At 43.3% G+C, this 20,705-nt stretch overlaps 1 protein-coding gene across 1 annotated transcript; it reads left to right on the top strand.

The window, feature by feature from the left end:
* The first annotated feature begins 1,026 nt into the window (after positions 1 to 1,026).
* Positions 1,027 to 19,908, top strand: GINM1 (glycosylated integral membrane protein 1). Its single transcript, XM_084512408.1, has 8 exons — positions 1,027 to 1,953; positions 9,929 to 9,988; positions 10,175 to 10,271; positions 12,867 to 13,018; positions 15,015 to 15,171; positions 15,932 to 16,062; positions 17,457 to 17,620; positions 19,001 to 19,908. The coding sequence occupies exons 1-8, from the start codon at positions 1,852 to 1,854 to the stop codon at positions 19,107 to 19,109; spliced, it is 972 nt and encodes a 323-aa protein (XP_084368534.1). The 5' UTR covers positions 1,027 to 1,851; the 3' UTR covers positions 19,110 to 19,908.
* The last annotated feature ends 797 nt before the right edge of the window (positions 19,909 to 20,705 follow it).

The following is a 20,705-nucleotide window of genomic DNA, read 5'->3' on the forward strand; positions in this document are numbered from 1 at the left end:
TACCAGAAAAAATAGCATCAGATAACCATGTTACAAAGTGCACCTTAATAAAAAGCCAGACAGGGAATTTAAATGGGTTTCTGTTCATCATTATCCTGCTGCATGATGGTCCTGGAAACTAAGTGGGCTGGTCCTGGGACCAAGTCTGCACTTTAGGAAGTTGTATTTGCATCCTTGGTGTGCTAGTTTTCAAAGCTGTTAGTGCTATCTAGCATTTTGCAGTGTTGCAATGTTTCTGTGAGTTTATTCCCAGTCTGTACATCACTCCTGAATTGATTTAAGACTGTTTTTAAGCCATCCTGTGTGACAGTTATTGACAGAAGAAAGCATTATAGCACACATTTATTTACTCTGAAACTTTAAGAGGGACTTAAACAGCACATCAGTTTTATGCAAGCCTGCGCTAACTGAAGTTTAACTATTGAAGATGGAGAATATGAAGATGGAGTTTAACTAAGTTGAAGATGGAGACATTCAAAGACGTTCAGGAAGGAACAGGTATTCCTGAATTCCATTTCAGTGAGATGCTGAATTCCTTGAGGTGAGCTGATAACCCAGCTTGAACTTTGCTGAATCTGTAAATTCGACAGGTCAGCGAGCCTTGTTTCCTTGTACTTTTATATGCTCTGACACCATTAATTTTTATGCCTTTGGTACATTCAGTAAACATGTTAATCATCATCTTAACACACAAAACACTGGAGCATTGTAGCTTGCTTTTGTGCATTTAGGATTCACCAGCCTTTTGGGGACATAACCTCCAGTCGGAATTACGCATGGAGTGCAACACATAGTTAGGAATGTACATAACTTAAACTTCCTCCCACCAGCACAGGCAAACGACTGCAAGTACTAACAAGAGTCTCATTCTTGTAGCTACCATCCTGTCCCCAGAGACTCTTATGTGCCCCTTACGAGACTGGGCAAAATGTCATGTTGGGGAGCTGATGTGTAGATTTTTGCCTCATTAGATTGCACACTGAACGGATCCTTCATCTGTTTCTTTTAATTTACTGCACACAATAGATTTACAACAACAACAGAAAAAGGCAGGTTTAGGACAGATTTAAGAGAAACTGTGTGATGTTAAAGAGAGACACTGGAAATCAAGACATCTGTGCTTTTATTCCTCATGCATTACTGACTGGTGTGATTACAGGGAAATCAGCTGACCAATTTTATTTTTTCTAACCTCTAAAATCGTACTAACTACTGTCAATAAATGTATTCAGTGATGACATATTTGAGGTTTTCATGTAGCACACATTTCGCAATATGAAAATTTCCCTTTCCAACGCCTTGTACCTCATGCCGGATGTTTGCACCAGCGTGTCACGACGGCACAGCGCATATCAAATAACAAACCTCTGGTTTTCATGCTTTGTGTCCACTGCCGGCTGTGTGACTCACAGTGCAAGATGAAGCGGGGACACAGACTCCTTCAAACACACGTTATTGCCGTGTCCCGGGGGGACTAAAACCTCCCTGGGGTACCTGCTCGTTGCCACCCTCGCTGTCGTGAGGTTACCCGGAGACGCAGCGCCTTCCTCTTTGCCCGTGGCTTTGAGCGCTCGTCAAGTTTCCCCCTCGCCTGCTCTGAAGCCCTCCTGGATCCCAAATAACAACACCGATAAGCACTGCCGAGCCGCGGGGGCCCTTCTGAGGGGAGCCCTGAGCAGAGGGACGGCTGCAGCCGCCTCCCTCACCCGATACCCGGCTGCAGCCGCCTCCCTTGCCCCATACCCAGCTCCTACCTCCTCCCCTCGCCCCACACCGCCCCGTCTGGCCGCCCGTCCCCCGTCCCCGCCCCGCCGGCGGTGTTTCACTTTGTTTTCGTTCCCGGGTCGCAAGATGGAGGCGGCGCGGGGCCGGCCCGGGCTGCTGCTGCTGCTGCTGCTGCCGCCGCTGGCCGCCGCGCTGCTGGGCCCGGCCGCCGCTCCGCAGCTGGGCCAGGTACCGGGCCGGGACGGGCCGAGCCGGGCCGGGAGGCTCCGTGGAGCCCTCCGGGGACCGGCCGGGCTGAGGGGGGGCTCGGCTGGGTGGAGGGGGGCTGTGCGCCGCCACCCCTGCCCGCAGGCAGCGCCCCGCCGCCCGTAGGCGAAGGGCGAGGGCAAGGCTCGCTGCCCGTGCCCGCAGGGCGCCCTGCGGGGGGGGTAAATGCGATGTAAAATGCCCCAAAAAGAGCTATAATGGGGGGTGGGGGGGTATTTGGGTGCGGTGCGCGGGGTGCCCGGCCGAGCCGTGACGGCTCGCTGCTCCTCCCGCTGTCTGTGCCCGTGAGTGGGACCCGCAGGCGGGTTGGGGTCTCTCGGCACATCGCGGGGCGCCGTGCCAGCTGCTTTTTTTCCTCGTCCAGAAGCCGGGCTGTGTCCCGGTAAGGTCCGTTTCGAGTTAAATGTGGTGGCTTTTCGAGGAGCAGAAGGACTGCTGTGGTGCTGTGCAGGGATGTGCTGAGGGGGGATGCAGCGATGCGCCGTGACGGGGGGAGCTGTGGCCTCGGGGCTTACAGAAGAGAACCGGCTGCTTTGGTGCCTGTGGTTAAGTCGTGACTAAATATCTTCCTCAGACCCTAGGAATCGTGACCTGCCAGCTGTGAGATCCCACAGAGGGAAGATGGGGTTCGTAGTCACTTGCCTAGCCATAGCAAAATCGCTGTCACGGGCACGAATTTATTATGGCTTCTTTTCCTCCAGAGCTCCTGCGCTGGCATAACGCCATTCCAAGGCAGCCTGGCGCAGGCCCTGCGCTGGCACATCCTGTGCTGCAAAGCAGGATCCTGGGCTCGCTTCCTGGTCCCTGCCTCTCCTGGTGAGCCTCTGAAGGGAGATGGGCTTAGCTCCTCAAAATGGGGATCTAGGTCTTCAGAGATCTATAGGCATGCACCTGTGCTTGAAGTCAGGCGCACAGAAGTACGAGAGGGCAGAGGAAGCTCAGGTACTTCGTGAATCCCCCTCTGAGGAAAGGAGAGCGATGTGGGATTGGGCAAGCAGAAGTAGCAGAGGGATATAATATAAACCTGCACCATTGCTTACCGTCTTCCATCCAGAAACTGTCATTCTTTCACACCAAAACTTCAGCTCCGTAGCGTTAAAGCTATTTCCCACAGCGGGCAATTATACGAGACACAGAGGCACATCTACTCATGCTGCCTTAGGGTCTGAAGGTGTGAGTGAGCGTGGCGCAGGGGTGCCTGAGTTGGTTACGTGGAAGCCAGCTTGGGGTCAGAGGTAGGGTTGGTATGTTTCAGAGTAAAGCCTGTCGGAGTAACTGGGGTATAACACCTGGTGAGTACAGCCGTGCTATTTGCTTGTGGGGACAGGTTTGTCCTTTCGTGCTGTATTACTCAGGTGGTCTGCCAGCAAAGTTTTTGCCAGTTTAGACATATCTGCACCTTTTTAGCTTTATAGTGGTGTGGTGGTGTAAGTATGTGCAGAAAAGCTCTTTCAAGAGTCAGAAAAGGAACATGCACCTCTACTACTTTTTTTCAGTTTGAAATTTTAAAATATACATATAAGTAAGAACTCATGTTTCCTTCTGCACTGCTTCTTTCTGTACGTACAGGATCATGTTTGATGTAAAAGGAAGAACACGTCTTTAAAGGGTTTTGAGTAGAAGAGTTGCTCTTGTCTGAGCAGGAGCTGATTTATATTAAGTAGGAGAAGAAGGGAACAGGCAGAGCGGGAATTCAGCACTCATGGGCTGGCTTCAGAAGCAACGAGCTTAACAACTCAGGGCATGGGGGCAGAAGGATCTTTCCTCAGAAAGGTTTGGGACTACAGGTGGTCTTTTAAGCTTTTCTTTGGCTCCCATGACTGTGCACTCCATAATCCTGGGAGTATGCTGGCAGAATACTTCTGACAGCTTCACATTTTGTAGTTCTTGTGCATTGTGTGAAAGTTTACCTCCAAGTCGATGTCCACGATGTTACAAAACCTGTAATGGAAGGATTGAGGAAAGACATTGGCATTTTGGAATAACGTGTGTGCAATCGCGTTTTGTAAGTCTGAAACACTTTTGTTGAGCTCCGGAATGTGAACGCCCCCCTTGTTGTGCAATACTTGTCGTTTCTTAAATAAGCTGTTTTGAAATCTAGGCTTTTTTTAAAAAACGTTAGCATATGTGTTTTAGCTTTGCTTTCTCCTCCTGAAATTTGCATGAGCAAATCTGGATTACAGAGTGATTGATATTAGGCATAAGTTTATATAAAAAGGCATGGAATCATGCAACAAGATAACCGATCTTTGTGTTAAAGGACTGTACTTTTCTGATGCTAGGTCAAGAATTAGATTTTGTGTTGTAGACTATTTTTAATGTGCTGATAAAAGCTGGCTAAAAGCACAGCGGGCTGAATGCTGTGATGTTTGTTTGCTCCATTTGTCTCTAGATAATTTAGATTTAACTGTTTACTTTTGAAAAGGCTTACTTACCTACTGGAATTTTTTAGTGCAGTTGCTTGAAAAACATTTTTTCAGGCTGTTGTTGACTGCAAGAAACCTCTATGAGGATAGATTGTTTCGCAACAGAAAAAAGTCATCTTCACTCCATCAGCCCTGTGAGTATGGATTCGGTGGGTGTAATGTATTTCAATCAAAGAAACTTTTAAATTGTGACACGCTGAAGTATTTCTTTCATAGCGTTATCCCAGGTTCCCTACTAACAGCCTGGCACATGTTCTGAGCTTTATAGTTAAAAGGCACCACCACATCATCTTTCCATGTATATTTGATTAAATTAAAGCAGTATGGTGCAACTGTGTCCTGATGATGTGAGACTAAGCATTCACCTTTAAAACTCCTGTTAAAATATTCATAGCATTAGTTGATTTAATAGGGAGAAAGCAAAGGCAATTAGTTCTAGCAACATATGAGGGGCAAAGGAAGGGATAAGCAATGTTGTACTATGAGTCATGGCAAAGCGAGGAAGCTTATTTTTCTGCTTGTTCAGAAAAGTAAAGAGAAGCAAAAGCATCATTGTGTTAGATTTGTGTACTAACACGGATAGTTTAGCTTCAGTTACTTAAATACAGGATTTCATTGTCATACCCTAAATATTGTCATGCAGTTTAATAACATCAATATTTGTTTGAGAAGATTTTGTACTAAAATCTGGTAAAATGTGAGGGGCTAATTATCGTCCTGCAAACTTGTCAAGGACTGCACCATGCCTATTTCCTAACTCAGCTGTGCCCCATGGCCTGCTAAGGCTTATCCTCTAACACAGCTGGTCGGAGCCTGGTGAAAGAATTAGAACAGAGCCTAGATTATAAAAAGAGAGTTGCTCTCCTTAGAGCCAGTTCTCCATATGGACTCAAAGGGTATGAGTTTGGATGTTAGCTGTTGGTTAGTTTGAGCACTCTTTCCCACAGTCTCTTGTCATATTTATGAAGAGATTTTAGTTTCGTCCGTTCCTTACCCGTTTGGCAGCCTTCCTTCCCTTCACGTCTCCATGCTGCAGGCGGGATGTCCCAGCTGTGCCTGCGAGGGGATGCTCTGTGGGATGCTCTGTGTGCCGCCCGCCATGCAGCTGGGCCAGGCGCTGGGCCATCTGCTGCCAGCGCTGCCCGCTCCGCTTCGCCGCCTGCCAGCGCAGACAGAGCCTCGTCTGGGAGCCTCAAGAGAGAGCAGCTGTGCCTGAAGTGGGCTGGCTGCTCCTGGCTCGGTCAGGAGATGGGCTCTGTGGGAGTGATACAGGACTTAGCAGTTACCCTGTGCTGGGGGAAGCTCTACACAGCACCGCAGCGCGTACCTACTGCCTGCCAGAGGTTTTTTCATGAATCTGTAGTCAGATCTGTTTAAAGTTCCTGAGTGATTAGACCAAACGGCTTTGTCTTGTGTGGCATTTTTCATGAAAGGCTGGGGTTTGGTGAAGCGTTCTCTGTAGCTTTGTGTGGCATTGGTGTGGGGAGTCTTTAAGAGCTAATGGATATTCCCTTTTAAATTATGTCAGATGCTTTATATATTCTTTGTCATCTTGTTCTTCTGCTACTGCTGTATTGTGCTGCCCCGCTTACCCCTCCTGGGTTCTGTCGCAGCACATGGCTAAAGAGAAAGGACTGGAAAATGATCGCTGCCTGCTTATCGCTATTGATTCAGGTTCACAAAAATCACAACATTGCTACATTATTACAGCCATAGCATAGCTTTCCAAGAAGAGAATGACATGCATTTGTGGTGGAAGTGCTGTCTGCTTTGCAGGTCCTGTGGCCGTTGCCACTGTAAATGTCACTGCCAGAGCACTAAAACAGCAATGAGAAGCCTTAGGAAAACTCAGGAGGCCCTTCTACATCCTGTAATGGCATTAAGAACAATGGGTAAATTTCTAGTGTAAATTGGAGAGTTTGGTGTGAAGGTATGCGCCCGCACAGCGAGGGCTAAGGTGCTGTGAGCGATGGGGTGGGTGTCAGTGGTAAGTTGAAAGCACAGCCTGATTCCTGGGGACCTGAATTGCTTTGTGGGGCTGTCCTTCGATTCTGACTCTCAAAGAGCAGCTTTCTCAAATATCCCAATGAATGTTTAAATTACAGGACTGTCTGAGACTTACATGAACATTCGTGATATTGTTAATATTCAAAAATGTGTTGTAAGTGATACAAACAAGGCTTATACTCATAGTTCAGGCTTCTCCAGAACTCAGAAGAGCAATATTGTGGATTACGGCACAGGGCCCATGTCGTGCACTCAGCGGCTTTGTTACGACAGGATTGGCTTCGTTGTTTTTGATACAGGAAATAAATGATGTGGAGTTACTTACTTTTCTTAGTAGTGAGGTGTGTAGCTGTAAGGCATATCCGTAAAGATGTAAAGTGCCTTTTTTTGTTGTTTTCTGAAGTAGTGAATTGCATTATGCTAAGACAATCAAACGTTTTCTGTGTTGAAATTAAAGGATGTTTGTTAAGTCCGTGAGTCTTCACGCCTGGAACTGGAAAAACGGTGAGATGGTCCCAAATGGGAGCACTTCCTAACAGGTGGGGGTGCACCACGCAGAGCCTGCTGTGGGCGAGCCCCCTGCCCCACATTTCACTGTGTTTGGCCTGTCTTGTGGCTCTTGTCCTCATGTGGGCGCTGTTATGGGGTGTGTAGGGTCGGGGAGGTGGGCCACAGCAGTTTGGTCACAGTAGGCCCCGCTGCGTTTTGGGTATCAGTTTGCGAACATTTGGAGCAGGAACAGTTGAAAACTAGTTATTTGTTAACGCCGAAACTTTGAGACCTGCTTGAAATGTTTCATACCAAGTCTTGTGAGACTGCTTGGGCAAGACAAGAACACGAGGACAGCTCAGGAGCAAGTGCTTCTAGCCTGAAAAAATCAGATAGGCCACTACGTGTATACAGAGTACGGGCAGTCGTCAGGAGAAGAAATTGTTGGCTCCAGGTGGGAACTGACGGGCCACGGGGCTGACAGGAAGGCAAGACTATGAGTTCTCCATTGCTTGTGAAGGGTCATGGTGTAACATGGTGTAAGCTGTGGCGGAGGATTGATCTGAGCCCAGAGTTTTGGGGCGGCTTAACGAACCCGTGCCGCTGAGGGGCAGAGGCAGCCCCAACATGGAGCCTGTCTGGCAGCTCAGGCCTGCGGTGTCAGCAGTCCCGTGCCTCTTCGTGTACATTTCTTCTTGTCAGAAGAAATCTTCTTGTCAGAAGAAATAGGCAAAAATGTTGAAATTCTGCCCATTTAATGAGCTGAAACAGCTCGCTGGCTTGGTGTAAAGGAGAGAGAAGGATGATATACAAGAGGCCTGCGGCCTTTCTGTGGCAGAGGCCTCTAGGTCAGCTCAGCTGTCTTACTTGTCTGCATCCTACATTCTACTTTTTGTAAATTTGTCAGCATGGACATGTACCACCTAAATATTTTGATTTTTTAAACATGTAATAAAGTCTTTGAGTGCAAGCTTTAAGTACATACCATCATTCATGACTGTGTTTTTGGATACTAAATCAGCAGAACTGACAACTGCCTTAAAGAAGATGAATCCCCACATGTATGTTTCACCTTGGGCATATGGTGCCCAGCTGCTGAGCGTATCTATTTTGCCCTCTGCCCTTCATTATCAAATACAGCATTTGACTAAAACAAAGAGCAGGGGGATTTTCCTCCTTTTCAGTAGTAGCTATCTACCAGTCATTTTCTTTTTCTAGTAATCTCCATGAGTCACATTGCTGGTGGTGAAAGAAGATTGCAAAATGTTTTCTGCGTAAAGCAGCTCAGATTTAAAGCTCAAAAACTGAAGGACTATTAAGACTGCCGGGAAGGTCCCTCCTCTGGGCCCTTTGGATTCCTATCAGGCAGAAAATAGTAGGAAGTCTAAAAGTACAGCTCCAGATGCTCAATAAAGTGCTAAACGTGTAGGGGATTTTTGTGTTAAATATACAGCATTCTTAAAACATGAGGAAAAAGTGGTTTGAGGAAGTTGCAGGATGACAGAACAGATCACATCCTACTGTTATATCATTGACCCGCTTTACATATTTGTTAATAGACCTCCGTTTTTCTAAGTAAATGGATAAGTTTAATATGAATAACTCAGATTTGAGTTTTGGAGAAAAGTCAGTATAAACACCCATTTCCTAGGAGGGGCATAGAAAAAGAGATTTTCTTTTTGGTCTCAGTGGCCAGAGAATTTTCCTGCTGACTTGACAAATGTATCTGAAACATCAGTGGCAAGTCATTTCGAACCAAAGGAAATTACTTTATTTTTTTAAATCTGCACTTTTTTTTTTTTTTTTAATTTAAATCTGTATCGGATTTAAAACCATGCTTGTCATATGAAGCCAGATTTCTGCTGCTTTGGGTTTAGATGTTGTTTTTCAGTTTGTGATAGTTCTGGCTACCTCAGTGCACCGATTAACGCCCATTATTTTAAGGAAATGTTAATACTGGAGCTGTACTTGAGAAGCTCTCTGTTCTGTGCTGTGTACTCTGAGTATTTCCTGCCTAAAAATCCCAAATGGAAAGTCATTCATTCTTGCATTTTAAATTTTCATGAGTTCTACTTGCTTTTGAGACACAGCTCAATTTTAGTTGTTTAGTGTGAAACTTAATTAAACTCAGTGCTAAGAAAAGGTGCTGAAGACACAGAGGGGAGTTTTCCAGAGGAAAATTAAACACAGATAGAATCAATTAAGATTCCCAAAAGGCAAATGGGGACTTTAACATTATTTCTGTGTAGATGGCTCAAGAGAGCAGTGTGGTAATCATTACCTTTGTCTGTGTTCAAGAGAGGTTTGTTTCCAGATATAGACATTGTCAGGGCTCAGATTTGGGAGATTTGAGGTCCCATCTGCAATAGAGCCCCTGAAATGACAAGGATGAAGTGAGAGGACCAAATGAGGGAAACAAGAAATTACAGTAATTGAGGTTTGAAAGAAGGAAATAAATCCCTATTACCTGTGGGTTTGGAGGAATCCTGTGTGGCATTATTTGGGAATGGTAACCAAAGAAAAAAAAAACAGGATTATTGTTGATGCTGACAAAAATGAGTGTTCTTTAGTATAGGCTAACATGTATTACATTATACTTCATCTTGAAGAGTAAGTGGAGTGCTTAATGCTCTTTACAGGGACCAAGAATCTGATTTTATCTTGCTTAATCAATTCTGTTTCAGTTAATATGGGAGACTTCCACTGTATCCATGCATAACAAGTTCTTCTGAGAATTTTGGTTGGTTATTAGTATCTCTATTTTAAAAGTGTATTAAAGGGGAAGCAGTCATTTTATCTCATCAATACCTTTGATTTTAAAAGAGGGAAAAAAAAACACCTTACGTGGAACAAGTAAGCATAGTCTTCTTTGCAAGGCAGAAAGCCTGGCAATGTGCTCTGGGACTGGTACATTGCCATTCTGTCAGGATAACTTGTGAAAGTTGCTTGTGGCCTGTAGCTGCTTCTGTGTTTTCTCATAGAAACTTACATCTCTTTTCATCATTGTTTTCCAGGAAACCATCAGAGTCGATGTTATGATGTTGAAAAGCAATGGAGAATTTCACAAAGGACAGGTTCGTCAGTTTTTTCATTTATTGACTATGTATGCAATGAATTAATACGCAGCGAAACGAAGTCCACATGCGAATGCAAATATTTTGTTTTGTCTGACTTCAGTCAGTATTAATTACGTTCCTCTGGGAACAGAATTGTGGCATAGGGGCAGGACCGCACACTCATTCTGTCTGTCTGTCTTTCAGGTTGTTTTTAATATCACCTATGCTAATGGACAGGTATATCTAAATGATTTCCCTATGAAAAGCGGGGTTGCCCACATAACGTGTCAAACAGTAATATGTGAGTATTCTCATTGTTGTTTCCTGCTGTATTTTGATTCCCTGTTATCTAGTAACCAAAGCTTCCAAAGTCTGTGTGTTCTCATACCCTGCTAACTTCAGCATTGTAGAAGCAAGTCATTTCCCAAATTATGAGAATTTTGCTCCTGACGTGGGTGGAAAAAAATCTTACTATCTTGTTCTCAAGTCTCATTCATTTGCTTAAATGTAAATGGTTTCATCTGAAATTGAGACTGCCTCTCTTTTCAGAAGAGTGTTTTGCACTACAAGCTAGACAATGTAAACAGAAGGATGCAACTCCACCCTGCTAATGGCTGTGTCCCGAGGCTGGCTGGCATACATCCAAAAAGGGATTCAATAGCACAAATATGAATTAATGTTGGGAAGACCTTTTAATTATCTTATGCCTGACTTCAGTGGACAAAGAAGTTTCTCCTGGATAGGATATTATAGCACAAATTGTGCTGCAGTTTTGCTAGTGTCCTGTAGTGGTTAAGGACTTCAGATGATTTTGAAACTGCTATTTTTAACGCTGATTCAGTGCTATACCTTTTTGTGAAAGATCAGAAAGCACTGTGATTTTTGAGATACACAGAGCATACTATATAATTAATTAAGCAAGAGCAATTAAACTAGTTGATTTAAGCTTCTGTTGTATCCAGAATGATCTCTTGATGGATCAGGTGCAGCAGTCTCCAGCTTGGTTTCTAAGGTCATCCTCCTTTTACATTCAGATGTTTACTTAGAGGGTACTAATGCTTTTTCTAAATTGGTTCTCTTAGCCATGACCTTGTCTCTTGAACCCTTCCTTCCCAAATGTCATCAATTATTAATGTGACACTATTTCTTTTCTGAAGTGGGAGAGCAGTAATTTGCTCATCTATTTTTTGGGATAGATATATTCCTATTGCTTCTGTGTTCTCTATCCTGTCTAGCATAGGATAGAATTTCTATCCTATAGATAGATGTCTATCCTATCTAGGACAGAAAAACACGGCAACGTGTCATTTACCTACCAGACAACAAGTGCTCCTCCTGTCTGTTACCTGTGAAGTGACAGTTACAGTATTTGCTAACTAAATTATCAATGACAGATTCAGGTAATGTTTGTAAAAGGTTGAAGGAATTTTGAGATACTTGTTACCTGTTAACAGAGTGGAAAAAATGCTCCTGATTATCTGTATGTAATAGCAAAACTGAGCCAAAGATTCATGCCCTTGAACAGTAGAGACCAAATCTCCTGAACAGCATTCTCCTGGTGTTTTTCCACCTCAAGTTCCCACAGAGTCATGTTTAGGTGGGTGAGCATCTTCAGCTCCTATTGCATGTAGTGGGGACTGAGCAGCCTTACACAGACAGGAGAGGTTGAACACAGGGAGCCTCAGCTGCCTGGGATATTTGTGGCCTTGCTCCTTTCATGCCTGCTTGCTGCTACAGTTCAGAAAACGCTCAGCAAACAGGTCAGTACTCCAGCTTACACCTGTTGGGAGTAGCCCCTCTTTCTTTCCTGGGTCTCAGTTCCCCTGAAGGTGAGGCATGGTACCTGGGAGAAGGATACTAAGCTCGTGGAGGAACATGGACAGTAGTTCTGTGTACGAGTGGAGCGTTAGGTTGTTGAATAGCTGAAAGCTTTTCAGTAGGAAGAGAGTTTGAGGTGTCACAGTCCCACGTGAAAATGGTGAGGAGTGAGGGAGGTGCAGAAAAATACGCATGAGGGAGCCAACACTTGTCTAGCACAAGCAGTGTGTGTGGGAAAGAGCTGAAGAGCTGGAACCCAGGAGCAACATGTCTCTGGCAGCCACTTGAAAGAAAAGGCGATGCATGTCACACAAATATCTCAAGAAGGGTGATTTTGGAGAGCGTATTTGTTTCAGTGTGGAGAGGAAGAATGTTATATGAATCAAGATGGTTTTGCAGGAGGCTGTCTGGACTGTGGCATTGCTCTTATGAACTCCTTCGGACAACTGAAATAAGAAAGCAGTAATAGTGGAGCCAAAGGGTGCAGCTTAGGGTGCTTCGATGCAAACCTCAAAGGCCACGTTGTTTGTGAGCTCCCTCACTTCGGGGATCGTACAGTGCTGCTGTTGTCTGCTGTGTGTATCATGAGACTGCTCTGAGTTTGATTTGTTGATCTGCTAAAAACCTTGGCATCTGTTCCCCAGAGAACAACTGCTTATGGTAGCAGTTACTGGAAATGTTAAGGACGCCAGCCTAGTCCAGGCTTTGATACAATCGCTAGGACATCTCTGGTTTAGTATAGAATAGTTCAGTTGGAAGGGACGTACAAAGATCATCAAATCCAACTGCATTTGATTCATTTAAAACATTTGAAGCGCTTGCAAAATAAAATGGTGAATTCCCAGCCCCAGTTCTAAAGAACTGAAATGAAAGGGAACATGCTTCCTCGCTAGCTATTTCTTCACTAAAACCCAGCTCTAGTGGTCCTCTGTGGTTGTAATGACTTTCCCACGGAGATGCTACCTGTGCAAAGGCACATGTGCTCTATGTTAGAGTTGCATCTGTTCGCCCCATGGAGAGTTCTGCTTTCTGGCTGGGATGGTTTCTCTTTGAAAACTGTGACGTTGTGTCCTAACAGTGGAGAATGGAAGCTTGGGCAACCCAGCAGATCAGCAGCGCCTGGGAACCGTCAGCGTCCGCATCATGGTTCACGAGTGGCCTTTGGCATCCAGTTCTGATTTGCAGCTGATTGTCATCCAGGAAGAAGTGACAGAAATTGATGGCAGACAGGTAAATAAAGATAATGCAAAAATAAAAATAATACAAAAAAAAAAAAAAAACACGTTGCTTGTTTTGAATTTAGGAGAGGCAACCAAGAGTTAAAAGGTTTATGTGTAGCTAGCACAGTACTGAGGAAAATGATACCAACCTGTGTAGTAGCAGAGGTGTTTCTTGAGGAGAACTCAAGTTTTAATGTTTCTGTTCTTATTTTAGTAGCTAAGAGTTGGATGATTTTTCATTAAGGTTGTCAGAATATCATTAACTGTCGCATACTTTTTCAAAATGTGCATTTATGCAAGGGAAGTCAAACTCACAAGCAATAATTCAAATAATTTCAAAGTAATGTACAATATTAATAAAAGAGGCATATGTTCATTCTGAGTTTTTCCCCATTATTTATCCCAAGCTAACAAAGCATTTCAATCACGTGGCTTGCAGCAACAACAAATGAAGCAGGTGGGCTTGTTGTGAAGGACCATCTGAGGGCTTAGCCTTAGGTTATTGTGTATGTAAGCTAATTGATTGATTTGAATAAAAAACTTGATGTTGAACATGGGTTTTGAGATGAACAGAAAAAAAACAAACACATGTATCTATCTGATTTGCACAAATACTGGTGAACGTGAGGGGCTACAATTGCAGCTGAGCTTGAAATGTACAGAGCCAAGTTCTCAAAATCGCCTGTACGCTGTAGTTATTTTTCTAACTAGGAAGGTTCTGGATAGAAGGAAAAGCTGCTGTCTTATATTCCGCTGCGTTTTTTTTTATAGGAGGAGGATAATAACAGTGATCTTTAATTAATGGCATGCCCAGCATGTAGTACTTTTCACAGCTCTACATCATGCCAAAATTTTACTCTGTTCATGAAAATGATGATCCCACTGAGAGGTTTGAAGGTTTTGTTTCATTTTTTTAATGAGGTTCTTATCCCACTGTTAGTTGGATAATGTGCTTTGTTTTATTTTAGCTGTAACACAGTAGTGGAGCTGTATTTCAGATCTCAAACTGGATATCAAAATGCATATCAGGTTTGCACAGGCACCCGGTGAGAATGACCAGAAAGCTCATGCTGTTTTCTTCCTTTAAGTCAGAAGCTTTCCATCGTTCCCCTTAGTTATGAGCTGACAGTAACAATCATCATCTTCATCGCATTGTCCTGCACATTAGGAGCACAAGGAGACAGTTGGCCTATGGCTCTGAAAACACAAGTGAAACTGAATTGTAACCCATATTCCTTTCTTGTAGAAATATCTCTGCTGCAGTTCTTGTTGTAGTCACAGACATTGGATTTCTGTCAGTTCTTGGCCTTACACTGCAGCTGTCGATGCTAGTAGTAGCTATGCTGAGTGTCTTCTGTGTAAATGAGGCCTGCAGTGATTGTTCAATGAAGTAGGTCCAGTGCAGTGCTGGAGGAGGAGGAAAACTATTCTATTTTACATCAATGTGTAATAGAAGAACTGAATATATGAATAAACAGTTTCTCTACACTGCATTGTTGCCTGCCCTGAGTGATACAAGTTCAAGGAAAAGGAATGTAAGTTTAAGGTAAAAAAATAAAAGCAGCAATGAGTGATCTCAGTGGGATTTTTTCACTTGTATGAAAAAAAGCAACACGACTGCAAAAGCAGAAGTGTCAGTCTTGTCTCAGCAGCACACTAAATGTTCGTGTGTGTCCTTTTACTACATATATCAGCTTTCTGTGCTTTCAGATGCCTCCCTGACAAGAAGAGCTATGTAAGACTTGGTTGAGAGCCCATGGATTGAGTGCCACACGTTTTTGCAGGTCGAGGGAGACCCAGTCTGTTTAGCCTACGTTTTAATGTGGCATAGGCTGTGGAAGCATGTTAAGTAAAAACAAAGAATACTGACTCATGTTACAACATCTGTATGTCTCAGTCATAATGGCTTGGAGTTTTCTGTCACATATTGGTTTTCTTTGCCAGCCTACTTCATCCTAACTGTAAATTCAGTCAATTTAAACACGGTATGTTTGCCTCTCTTGCAGGTTCAGCAGGAAGAAGTAACAGAAATAGATATTTTAGTGAAGGACCTGAGAGTACTTAGACATTCAAACTACACTGTCCCTTTGAAAGAGAGCATGCTGTATTCCATCCCAAGGGACAATGACATGCTGTTTACACTCCCCAACCTCTCAGGAAAAGGTATCTCTCTTAGCTGTTAAATAATATTTTTAACCATAGTTAACACACTGCTGTACAGGGCAAAGGAACAACATTATTCTTGTGTTTTGCATAGTAAAATAGTTCTGGATTAACAGGGAAGTATTTTTTACACCTAAATTCCACTCTTCTACATCCTGGTTATTTCATTTTGTTTTTAAATCTGTTCTCTTCTGAATTACTTGGTGCTTGTAAACCTGCAACCCAGACATTCACATGAATAAATTTATCTCTTTGCTGTTATGGAAATTTCTGTAAAGCTCCCCCCTTTTCCTGAGACTGAAAGAGAAAACTGCAAAGGAAATACCTGTCTGGGTCACTTCCAAACCAGAAAGTGGTTATTAAAATTGAATTACTTTAAAGCAAGAGAAGCTACTGGATACCTTAATCTTATTTTGGCTTAGTTTAGTCAGAAACTCAAGGATTTCACAGGAGATTAATATTTTTTGTCTAGTTAATTACTTTTTAAACCTGGTGACAGCTGAAATTTTGCAGCTAACGGCACATTGTGCAGCTAAAGGCTGCATTGTAACACTGCTGCTTCTTACCAAGTTCACTGCTAAAGTTAAAAAAAAAAAACAAACAGTTTTTTAATTAAAAAAAAATAGTTCCTTCTGTGATCTTCCTGTAAACTTAGGATAGTTGTACCGTAAAGATAGAAAGGCAGCATGTCTTCGCTTTCTTGATTAGAGAGTCAAATTAAAAAATAATCCTCCCAGTAAATCTGTCTTTTCTTCTTTAGATATTCAGGACCCACTGCAAACCACCAGTCAGTACCTCATCCGGCAAGCAGAAACTACAGTGGATGAGGAGACATTACCTGGCAAGTTACCAGAGACCCCTCTTAGGATAGAACCTCCATCTTCGTACAAGGTAGGGTGCATTTGGTGGTGGTGTTTTAATTCTAGCAGCATAGCATGGACAAAGCAGACGGTTCATCAATATTACAGTTTTAGGGAACAGTCTTCCTTCACTATTTTTAGTATTGTCTTCAGCAGCATGTACAAATACCAGGTTTTCCTCCTTCTTGGATATTTACAGAACAAACCACATAACAGCATTGTAAGGATTCAGATAGGGGGATTTTCCTTTGCGTAAAGGCCAACCAAAACATCCGTTTAAAGATACTAAGAAGGTGTGTAACATTCCTAGACCTTCGTCTTTGGACCTCTGTTCTTCATTTGAAAAAAAGCAACCTGGCATATAATAACAGATTTATCGAGGAAAGAATTGCCGTTCCTGCTTAGCCTAGTAGGTGACTTCTCAGACGACAGTTTTGCTGCTTTGTAGTTGTTGAAGAACAGGATTCTCAGTTGTGTAAGGTATCTAACACTAACTGATTTCCACAGTAGTCTAAGAAATCCCCGCAGCCAAACACTAAGAACAATAGGCTGTTACAGACAGATTCTAGGAAACTGTAAAAACCAAGAAGAAAAACAAAACAACACCATTTCTAAATTACCCTGTAGCAGTGAGAAATTGTGGGTTTTTACTGCAGCTGAAGTCAAATAAGTGTCTAAATCCTGAAATGTTGCAACCTCACAGATATGTCATGAAAGTAGATTGTGATATCTCCATTATATGAGCCTATTTATAATGATTTTGACTCTTGTTGAGCTCCAAATGACTTTTTTTAAAAATACGTATTTTTTTCTGGCATTGCTTAGAGGCAAATGCTGGCCACTCTGGGAGATGAGCCATGGGTCTCACCCCTAAGAAACACAGTAGCAGCTTGAGAAGTTTCAGTTCCAGATGAGGTAGAGTTAGGCTCCACACCCTCCTTTGTGGCTGAAAGAAACACATTACAACATTACAGTATGCTGATTAAAGAGGATGGCAAAAATAGTATGCTGAAAGTTACCTGCTACCCCTCGCGTGGGCTTCAGTAACTCTTTCCCTGCTCTTACCTATAGTTAGGTAATCATAGCTACCCTAAGCCTAGGCCAAAATAGCCTATCCTTCACCTTCTTTGTTCAAGTGTCCCTTTATTTTCCCTTTCCTTTCAAGGGACTCCTCCAGGATGAATCACTTCCTCAAAAATTAAACCTCCAAATAGAGTAATTCAGTTGGAAGGTACCAAACTTTGTAAAAGAAACAGGTTTGAGTCACCAATCAACTCCATCCTGCTTTTACATATACTTCAGCATATTTATTTATCTATCTATCCGTAAAGTTATCACCATGCAATGTGATTCAGGAGTAGCCACAAAAACTGCACCTGCTCTGTTTTGCAACCTGTCTTTTTCTATCTACCTGCTTGGTTGTAGGTGATGTGCCAGTGGGTGGAAGACTTGAGAAAATGGCTCTGCAGATTCTGGTTTCGATCTTTACCCATCTTCTTTAATTTGATGGAAGTCATTGTGGTTGGAGTCGTGGGAGCAGCTCTCATTCTGAAAGTCTTAAAGGTGATTTTCCCTTCCTGTGAAAACAAGTAAGTAACTTCTGCATTTTTTTTTTCTCTGATGAAGACAAAGCACTACTAAAAAATCTTTTAATTTAGAAACAGACTTGTTGTTTAGGAATACTGGGGCAACAACTGACTAAGAAGGCTGCCAGTAACTTTCCATTCCAGGCGGCCTGTTGATGCATACATACTTCAGAGGAACACAGGCAAACCTTTCATTGGAAATGTCTTAAGCTTGGTTGTCATAATGCCAAATTTTTATCAGATTTTCTAAGGACTGCGTTTTGAGACACCATTAACATAGCTCCAAGAGAGGAAGGTAGAAGCTAGAGCTAAACCATTCCAGTCCTAAATCTTTCATATTGACTAGTATAAGAGTCATTACTGTAGCTATGAAAGGTCTCAAATTTGGCTTTGCAAATTTCTCCAAGTAGGATCTGTCTGTATAGGCAGCTTATAAACCATAGGAAGTGGCGGTATCATTCGTGGCAAAAGGTTATGGATCAGGTTGGTTGTCTGTGAGTGGCTTTATTCACTCAGCTGGGATGTTTCCAGCAACACACATATTTTTCAGAGAAGCAAGTTTCCCAAACAAGGCATGGAAAGATAAAGTGGTAACTGTAGCTGAGAATCAGTATAGGTTTAGTGCTGGAATGGGCAAGCACGAACGTTTTTAAGCAACCCAAGTCAATTCAGCAGGCCCTAATCCTTGGAACCATATGTTCTTTCAGGAGACATGACTGACAGCAAAGCGTGCATCCTCACTCTGAGCAAGCACAGCTGATATTCTCAAATCATACTGACCAGCTGTGCTTCTGAAAAGCCCTGAGCGTGGTTAATTTATGTATCTACCATGGGATAAGAATGGTCTTGGTGCTTCCAACAGAGCTAGGAAAATGGAGGGTTGGCAAATTGAGAAAGCAGATCCCCATGACACCTCACAAAGCGTTCCGTCAGACTGCAGTACTTCTCTGACTGACTTGTTAGAGGTACAGAAAGCGAGGAGAGTTCATACTGCAGCAGCAAGTAGCTTAATACTGCCACGTGTGAAGCTTCGAACTAAGCAGAACTAGAAAAAAAGTTCTAACCAACATAGTCTGTTCAGCCCGGTGCCTGACGGTCTGTCCATGGCAGAGGAAGCACAGACGAGAGGAAGCCACGTGCAGGACTTTCTTGTTCAGTTGGAGCACGTGCAGCTTGTGCGTGGCTTGTCAGAGCAGTCCTAGAAGCTGAAAAGCTGGGCAGTTTCAGGCTACTTTGAAACTGATCTGACAGCCTACGCTGCTGCTAGTTCAGATGCACAGACTGAGTCACGGGACCCCTCTGAAACAGGAGCAAGCTGTAATTTTTAGAACGCAGCATTATTTTGTCTACTATTGTCTAATGCCAGGTAATCTTACCTTTCAGAGGCATCCTTCTGCTGGATCAAGACAGCTTTGTACCTGTGATAACCATCAGCTTGCCTTCAGATGTTCCAGACAGGAAAAGCAATTTAGATGAGAAAGCATGTACTTAATACTGTGCTGACTTTGGAGTTCATTTTGTTTTGTTTTAATTAATGAATTTTTAGTTTACTTGAAATTTGGCACTTGATCTTAACCCCTTGTTTCCTACAAAGAAAACTTACGTCAGTTGATTATTTGGCAAAGGGACACAGGCTGAGGCCCAGAGCTGACTCCCCTGTGCCTCTCCATAAACATCCAGCCTTTTTCAGAGCTTCAGAATAAAACATCTTTCTACCCTGAGGGTTACCATTGGTTTTAACTTCTGTGAAGTCACTTCTCGCGGCTCGAGTCAGGATGCTGGCTGCCTTCACACCCACAGATAAACCAGTTCAGCTGTCCTGTAAGTAGGGAGCTGGTGAAATTCAGGGCACCCTGAAGTCTCCAGATAGCGTTCTTCAGAAAAGGACAGAGGAGTTCCACAAGCATGACACGTGCCTGCAAGCTGAAACAAAGCTGCCCAGCCTGGGTTTGTATCTCATAGGGTTGAGCGTGCCTTGCAAGGGAAGTATCACTACCAACATCTGTGTTGCTTGAGTACTTTGACGTACGTGCAAAACAAAGCTTAAAAAAGGCAGATTTGTATTTCAAGCACTTTATACTTTTATGGCCCCTTTCGCTCATAAAAATTGTTGGCACTTGTAACGTGGCTTGTTCACAACGTGCTTTTTGTATTTGTGACAGCAGTACTGCGCGACATCCCAACACCCCCCTAAAAATGTACAAAAGTACTGGCTTACTAAGTAGGCTCAGTCTTCCCATACTGATTTGTACTGTTAACATTTTTCAAATAAACATTTAAATTGTTTATTAGACCGTGGTTATGTGCATGCCTCTTTTGCTCCATAGAGCAGCAGTTTGCAGAATGTATTAGATCCATGGCACTATTTGGTGGCGGTGGTGTTTGTTTTTTTTTTTAGTTTTTAATCGTTCTAATTTACAGAAGACGCTCAGGGTCAGTGCCCTCAGGGAGTAGGACCTTGACCCTTGCCAGCTGTCCAGCAGTGGCTGACAGCCCGGAGTCACACGCAGCGCGTTCCCTGGGCTCTGCTGCAAGAGCCACCACAACGGTAACACGACTGTGTAAAACCTAAGTGGTGCTGGAGCTAGAGGCACCTCGACTAAGAAGGAAATGTGGTGACAGAAAACATGACAGGTGAAATGTAAGAACTCTGTTAAGACCAGCCCAGGGATGGTGACTGCACAGACAAGAATTGCTGAAGCAAGCCTTTAACAAAGCCCTCTTCCATGTATGTGGAAGTGTTCCTGCCACTTGGCACAAACAGACCTAGCCACTTCATTACCACAGTTCAAACAGAAGCGCTGTACAAGGCTGAAAATTAAGGAAAAAATGAGGGAGTGGCCAGACAGCATAGAAGAATTTTTCCTTATTGCACAAGCACGGGATGAATTCAGTACAGATGGAAATTGAGCAGCTGTTGGCATGTGCTCATTGCATCCTTACTTGTGAAACTATAAACCAAGCACCTGCACAGCAACATGATTTAACGCTGGTCTAAACAGCTGCGATATAAAGGAGTGGTTAAGCCTGAAGAAGTGTTGGTACTGCTTCACAAATTAGCTGCTTTCCAGACTAAATAATCCTCTTT

Source organism: Aythya ferina (assembly GCF_964211825.1).
Source record: "Aythya ferina genome assembly, chromosome: 3".
Taxonomy (NCBI): domain Eukaryota; kingdom Metazoa; phylum Chordata; class Aves; order Anseriformes; family Anatidae; genus Aythya; species Aythya ferina.

What these genes read in the sequence shown, in the direction of transcription:
- GINM1 (XM_084512408.1), top strand. Translation starts at nt 1,852, where the DNA reads ATGGAGGCGGCGCGGGGCCGGCCCGGGCTGCTGCTGCTGCTGCTGCTG. An exon ending in CCCCAACCTCTCAGGAAAAG is followed by an intron (nt 15,172 to 15,931) that starts GTATCTCTCTTA and finishes TTTCTTCTTTAG; the next exon opens with ATATTCAGGACCCACTGCAA. An exon ending in AACCTCCATCTTCGTACAAG is followed by an intron (nt 16,063 to 17,456) that starts GTAGGGTGCATT and finishes GCTTGGTTGTAG; the next exon opens with GTGATGTGCCAGTGGGTGGA.